The sequence below is a fragment of the Ciona intestinalis genome, unplaced genomic scaffold, assembly GCF_000224145.3.
Source record: "Ciona intestinalis unplaced genomic scaffold, KH HT000063.1, whole genome shotgun sequence".
NCBI classification, from domain to species: domain Eukaryota; kingdom Metazoa; phylum Chordata; class Ascidiacea; order Phlebobranchia; family Cionidae; genus Ciona; species Ciona intestinalis.
The window spans coordinates 9,797-17,748 of record NW_004190385.1 but is presented as its reverse complement, the minus strand read 5'-3'; the positions used below and the strand labels follow the sequence as shown (position 1 = coordinate 17,748).

The 7,952-nt window shown below is 37.1% G+C and overlaps 1 protein-coding gene across 1 annotated transcript in view; it reads right to left on the bottom strand.

The window, feature by feature from the left end:
- Positions 1-1,958, bottom strand: part of LOC100182362 (signal recognition particle subunit SRP72-like) — a 7,766-nt gene extending 5,808 nt beyond the window's left edge. The window contains exons 1-5 of the mRNA XM_002130377.5: positions 1,767-1,958; positions 1,411-1,534; positions 916-1,036; positions 556-696; positions 6-193 (exon numbers count right to left, since the gene is read on the bottom strand). Coding sequence (XP_002130413.1) covers positions 6-193; positions 556-696; positions 916-1,036; positions 1,411-1,534; positions 1,767-1,869 — 677 coding nt within the window. The 5' untranslated portion in view covers positions 1,870-1,958. The remainder of the gene's footprint in view (positions 1-5; positions 194-555; positions 697-915; positions 1,037-1,410; positions 1,535-1,766) is intronic.
- Between the last annotated feature and the right edge of the window lie 5,994 nt (positions 1,959-7,952).

The following is a 7,952-nucleotide window of genomic DNA, read 5'->3' as shown; positions in this document are numbered from 1 at the left end:
CCCACCTTATAACAGACACCTCGCCATCAACCTCATCTTCAGCCACATCCGGATCATCTTCGAACATCTCTCGACAAACCCTCTCGGCTTCAACCAACGTAACCCTCCCTTCTTCCACTTTATCTTGCCCCAATAACCAACAACCCTTGTTGTAAAGCTGTTCGTACGTTTCGATCGGGAAGCCCATCTCTGTCTGTTGGTCAATTAATGTTATTAAGGTTACATTCTCAAATGAAATATCTACTGTATGTTCTAATATATTTATTTTTATGAATGGTATGAGGTTTTACTGTGGTTTTTGGGGTTGCAAGCTATGCAGGTCTGGGATTCTACACTACATTAATGACCAAACATTACAACCAATAAGTTGGATTTGTTTCACAGGATTGTGTTTCTAACTATCCCTGCCTCCCCTATGGTTATAAGTACGCTGCCTATGCTTTAACCACCAATACTAAATCCCACACTCTATACCACTCAAATACAACATTCCCTATCTAAACCACACGTACACATATGACCCCCACTACACCCCATGACCCCACCCACCCCCACCTTCACTCCATCAAACGAGGACAGCGCAGCATGCACGGCCGATATATTCGTCATCCGTTCCTCTTCATAATCGTCCGAACATTCCTTGATCAAGTTCTTGTAAACAATCAACGCTTCGCTGTACTGACCCAGCTTGTACAACTTGAATGTATGGGGGTAAAAATTAAAAACAATATTGTGCTTGGTAGCAGAATACAGAATATACAATGATTGGGATTGTCGTATTTTAGTATTGAGTGTCTTGCTCGAGATACATATACCCTGCAAGGCGTATTTTATGGGAATGTATTCCAACCACCCCTGGCCCTGCCTATATTTACATTTTATTTAAAACAATTAGAAATAATATTTTCCACTTACAACTTGTGCTTTAAGTTCCAACAGCCTCGGGTCTGGATCTTTCACTTGACTGATTGTTTCCAAAGCTTCTTCTGTATGTAGCAACCGATACTGGCAATATGCTTTCTCAAATACGAGCACACTGTGAGTGAATATGAAGTTAATATCGGGCATGGGAGTGGCAACCATGGGTCTAGCCGCATATGGAGCATATTACATTTAGATATACATAAGCAGTCTGGTGTTACAGTAACAGTAACAGGCAAATTGGACCTAAAATCCTAGATCTCATGGCGTACATTCTTGTAGGACCTCACCCATATAGAATAGAATGTGCATATACGATGTTGGGGTAATGGATCAACTCTGGTCTAAATCTCAGGTCCCATGGGGTGCTTCACTGCAGAACCTCACCCAAATAGAATAGAATGTGCATATACAATGTTGGGGTAATGAGCCAACTCTGGTCCAAATCAAGGCTACCATGGCGTGCCTGCTTTTCCAACCCCCACTTACTCTTTAATCTCGGCAGTTGCGTCAATGAACTTAGTAGCTTCACTGAATTGGTTCATTTGCATCATACAAACCACTTTACAATGCATGGCTTCAACATCTTCTTTCCCTTCCTTGCTGTGGATGACTGGGGACAAATGAACATTAATTATACACTAGCATACCTGCCCACTACACAACAATCCACCCACAAACTTACATTGGTGGTGACTTGTAAGCGGGCACGAGGTGCATGAAACAGAACACCGTGTTATAATGACTGTAGTTGCCCCACCATGCTAAGAACAAACAGCATAACAGCAAAAACAAAACCGAATACAAAAAAATATATTTTAAACAAGTTGTAATTGTCCACTTACTTTTATTCGCAGCTTTCAACGCTTGCTTATAATCAGAGATATTAATAAACTTATTTAACTCCGTGTAGAGTTGAACCAAGTTGGTTGGGTTGGCGTTCGCCATGTTAACAATATTCTGCTACAAACGTAGTATTGTAAGCTTTATATACCTATAATTTACTAGATAACATAATATTTACAAAGTAATTAATTATTTCCTAATTAAATTTGTTAATTTTCCAGCTTTTTGCAAAATCTGCACAAGCCGATGACACGTGACTGTTAACACGCATGATTGGTTTCGCATAAAATGTTGTAAAAATTTCAATATTATTTTTTTATGATTTCTGTCAATAAACTTTAAAACCAATGTTTTTTTTCTGTGTGTGTCTTTGCTATAAACACTTTTTATAACGCGACTTATTGCTGGAATACACCGGTGTTTACTCCCCATTCTGTAGCAAACTACATGCTCGCTAACGGCATCTGACGCTTTACTAAACTATTTTACAATCCGATAGATGACGCATTGTGGTGGCTGATATAAAATCATTTTTATTTACTAATGTTTTGATATTATGTTATTTTATCCACCGAGTAACAAACGTAATCTTATTTTTAGAAAACCATCCAAACGACAACTGTGTTGTAATCCGACTGTACATCTACGTTACAACGAGTTTAATTCACCGTGGGTATAATACATTCATAACACCCCGTTTGATCGGTGATTTATTCGGGGTTTTAATTCGATTTGCTTCGCTTAGAAACGACACGAGCCGACGTTGGTGCGACTAAAGCTAATCCCTATGTTTGTAAACAAATTAAAGATTTAGTTTCGCGTATTATCTCGGATTTGCAATCGTCCCGTATCATGTTTCTCCCTGTTTGAAACATTAGCTCTGCTCATTTATTTTGCCTGCAATTAGTAAAGTAATGTCGGGACCCAGCGACAGAGTGGTAATAATTTATCAAAACATTACAGTCGGGTGTTTGTTGTTGGTTTGGGGGAAAATGGAAACAACGAACGCGGTAATTACCGACTAAGTAGTTGATTATTATAACAGCGCAACTTCTAACAGAACGTTTACTTGACTTAATACAAGGGAAGATTGTTGGAATCTCATTCTAACATTTTCCACAAAAAATTATAGTGATGACGTCACATGCGGATACGTCACGAAAATATACAATACGGTGTGACGTAACATAACATCGCAAAAATTAACATTCTATACATCGCAATTCGCTTGTTAATTAATCAACTACAAGTCACTGAGAGTTTTGTATGTTGGGTTTACCAGCCAAGCTTTTATTTGACAATTTTAAGTATTTTTTTTCCCAGGAATATGCTTACACCGTCCATCTTACCCCACAATGTTATACACCTAACTAACACCCCGAACTTTTGTTTGTCGCTTCGAATATGGCAGCGAAGATTGAAAGTGTTATGTTAGAAAAGCAACACATACAAAACATGGCGATTAAAATATTTATCTAATGTCAAATGATAACCAACAATGTGAGGTTCAAGTTAAACTTGGATATTCTTAACCACGGCAAATACTTTAGTTCTGAGAAACAATATTAGTTGAAACCAACACACAACTTATCCGGTTCCAAGCCCGAAACCTTCTTAATATGTTGTCAAATGTAGATCATAACTTGGCTTATCAATCTTAGCCATGTTTGCATTGCAGGGAATTTTGCTAAAGACACCAACCAGAAATGTCTCTGGAATTTGTACCATGGCGTGCAATCATAGCATAATGAAGTCACTTCAGCATACTTTGGTGTAAAAACGCAAAGATTACAAAATGACGTAACTTGCGAAAAATTTTCGAATTATATCTGGATTTGTTTTAAATAACTACAACTCGCACTGTGAGTTTATTTTAGCAGCTACGTTTTTATTTCCCACTTTTACGCAAGTAGTTTTATTCGTAGCGAGTTTTAACGATTATCGTTTCGCCGCTAATTCCATTCTTTTCGTTGTTTTGTATTGGGCGAACCAGAAACAGTGTACCTGTTTGTGGGATAAACGACAAACAGTGTACCGGTTCGTGGGATAAACGACTAACAGTGTACCGGTGCGTGGAATAAACGACAAACAGTGTACCGGTTCGTTGGATAAACGACAAACAGTGGACCAGTAGGCGACATCACTAAAACTTATTAATTCCATTTAATCCACGACGTTTTATCTGGGTTTGATTTTTGCGACTAAAACCCATGAGCTGAAGTGCAATGACACTGCGGTCGGATAGAAATCTTATAAACTCGAAAATTTTAAATCTCGATTTGTTAATCCCCGATGTAGAATGTAATACACAGGATTACAAATGAAACGTCACAATTATCCAACAATCACTCGAAACCCGGATTAGAACGCAACGCGAGATGCCTATTGGATTTCTATGATTATGACGTCACCGTGAAATGAGATTTAACGAATTTTTTAAAAGTTTTGTAGATTTGAAATTATATTTTATATGAAAAAGAAATAAATTGTTTAAATTTTACAAAAAATGAGTAAAAACCGCAATTAATTATTCTTTTTGCTGCTAATTTCATTCTCTTCGTTGTTTTAATTAATTCGATCTTCGCTATCGTACTCGAAGATATAAGCACAATCTCTGTCATACTAATTGTGGAACAATTTAACGGTTGCGACAAAACGAACGAGATTTTTGTAGCTTTTATTACTTCGGGGCTGTTAAAGACACTTCACAAATTATCCAACGAATTCCGGCGATCAAATTAAACTTTTCAAATCAACGAAAATAAATGATTCTGCATCTCTATTGTTGTAACTTTAAATTGATGCAATTTAAATTGTCAATCGTTCTGTGACGTAACAATCCCAGTTATTCTAAACGCGGTGCCGTCTCATCTTACATTCGAAAGTTTTTATAACGCCCGAAAGCGCGTTTTAACAATTACCATTATTACGTCCCCTCATCAAACAAGTGACACCAACCATTACCGAAGGAAAAAGAGCGTTAACGCGAACGCCGCGATTTTATCTTGACATTATTGTGTTTGTATAACGCCCATCTTGCCCCCGTTGAATCGGGAAAAGCCAAATCGTAACTCATGGGCGTCAATTTATAAATATCTTTTCAAATTCGACCCATTATCGTTAGGCGGTCACTTAATGACGTCATCGGGTGATGACGTAAGGGAAATTTGCGACAAAAATATTTTGGTAACAAGAGAGCTGGGATGTTAATGTTTGTAACTGTAGTTAAACTGTTAAGTTTGAATAAATTTTAATCAACGTACAATATGTTGTAGGTAAACCAAAGCTACTATTTTGATAACAACACAACACATCTCTGTGTATTACGACTTTATGTAAAAGATTGAGACGTGAATGAATGAACATCGCACTATAATTATGAATGACGTTTGATAATCGGCTGAAAACTTTTGTTGAATTAGATTAACGTTATATTGAGTGGTGTAACAGGTTAAGAATAACCAAGTAATATTAATGTAAAAGTAATGTTTCAAATGCGGCTCAGAAATAAAGTTAGATGTACATTGTGGTATAGGTGGGGTAAGATGGGACATGCTTTCATTATCTTCTATCGCCCCATATGGTAGTAAACAAAGAATATTTACAGAATTATACAACCCGTATCCTCACGACTGTAAAACAGCGTTGTTGATTGTTAAAAACACCATACTAGGAAGAATGGGATATACTATACTATACACCCAGTAATATAAAGTGCGTTTTCACATACACGACCAGCAACTAAGAGTTAGTTTGTATCTGTCGCGAAAACAACGAAAATATTTTGATAATAATCGATTATAGTTACGTCACAGTGCTATTTGTTTGCTCAATGTTGTTCTAATTGTTTGCTATGTAAGATAACAATCATGCATCGTTTCACTTGTTTGCAAATAATGGTTACAAGAGTGTGAATGGCGTTCCTATTGTGACGTCACAATGCGAACAGACGATTGCTACTTTCGATTATATCATGATGACGTAACAATGAACACTGTTGCAACAATAGTTCGCAGCGATTTCGGGAAAGTTGTAAAATGAGCGTCGCTTATTGGTCAATTAGTTTCGCGAAATTTACGACGGACAATTAAAACGCAAAACCGCGAGAAGCGCGGTCCTGAAACGCGTTTGTTACGTCATAATGTAGGGCTGAAAGGTGCTAATTGTTCACTTTTCGATGACCCTTCCACGTGTGACGTAATAAACACAACGCGACCGACGCCATTTCGAGTTGTAAAATATATTTATGGCTCACGTGACCGAACACACGGGAGCGGTAAAGAGCAAACCGGAAAACCGAAAAAAATGTTTTTAAAAAAAGCAAAAATTTGTTAAAAAATATATTACTGGTGGGGTAAGATGGTTTATGTTTCATTCACTTTTTCCATTCAAATTGGTAGAAAACAGAGAATATTTACAGAATTATAAAACTATATATCCTCACAACTCTAAAAAAAAAGCATTGGTAATTGTTAAAAACGCGATTAGGAAACAAGGGACCTTGTATGCTAACGGTAGTCATCTTACTCAACGGTACATTTAAACTAAAATAGAAACCGCATTTTTCTGATTCATTTTAAAATTACACGATTTGTTACAAAATGGCTGACTGGGATAATTTATTGCGAGTTTTCGAGTGGATTAAAATATCTTAGCTTGGTAATAAACAAGCGTAGGAGACAGCAGAGCTTCAGCTCTTAACTTAAGCCGAGCATCAATCTGTAATTATGTCTGCTGTCTGCCACCCAAGGCGTGCTACTGCGCATGACTGCTACTGCGCATGTGTAGTGTGGTTCTGCGCAGGTATGAAGTGTTATTTAGCAGCCACGCTTTTATTTGACGCCTTTACTTTATTTTTACCCATAGCGTGTTTTAACGACTGTGGTTTTGCTACTTATTCCTTTCTCTTCGTTGTTTTAATTAATTTGACAACATGCACCTAACATGCATATTTCTGCGCAGGCGCAATATCGTTGTGCACAATACGCATGCGCAGAATAACTGATGCGCACTATATGTTGTAGCATATGACATATCTCTCTTTCGGTGTCAAATAAACGATTCCCCGTCGATATAAACGTCATGTAGTTATGTAGAGGCGACATGCATATACAGTATCACACCATACATGTTGTGCTTAGGCATCTTGGCGTTTATTAATCTTTACACAGCCCCCTACCCCATGATATGACATAATTACAAACATGCTACGCAGTATCCGCACTATAAGGTTAATGACGTAAACAAAGGCCTTGTATAACGGGACATTACACGTTTGTAACGCTGTTATGACGTCATAGTAAGGGTGATTTTAGAATTTTTGGCTGAGTTAAATTCATGATCAGCAGATGTTTCGGACAGTAACTTGGTGGATAGTAACCTCTTTTACACTGATGATGGACCAAGTTACTGCCTGGATACTAAACTCATGATCAACAGATGTTTCGGACAGTAACTTGGTGGATAGTAACCTCTTTTACACTGATGATGGACCAAGTTACTGCCTGGATACTAAACTCATGATCAACAGATGTTTCGGACAGTAACTTGGTGGATAGTAACCTCTTTTACACTGATGATAGACCAAGTTACTGCCTGGATACTTAACTACAGGTTACACATGCAAAACGGACATTTTAAAAAATAAAATGCTTTAAAACCGACGTTAGAACGCGTTCTATTCACATATTTCAATATTGAACTAAAACGAATATATTCCAAACTAAGACATTAGAAAACCTTAAGTGTTTTTAAAATATACGTTTAGCAACAATACCACGTGTGTATACTTACCATTCTAATAAGCTGTAATGCATTTCAATTTAAGGAATAACTGAAAGTGGTAATTTAAGACATTTCTCGCCGGCGGAAAAAAGGAAGAAGGCGAAAGATATCGTTGAGACACAGGTGTTGTATTCTATAACACTTGGTCGGTGTGAAGCGAACAGGTCGCATAACTCGAGTATTTGATTCGTAGTAGTTAAGAATATTGTTAGCAGTTTAACTAATTTACCAATCACAAAAGTTGCGTTCGAGATATTTTAGTTTTTAAAAATAGATTTAAGTATTTTTTTCGACAATTGTTTGCATTTTTATACCATCAGCCGTAATAGTAGAAACAAGGATATTTCGTTGCGGATTCAGTCGTTACAATTTTTAGATCAATGCTATTTCAGTTTTAAAAA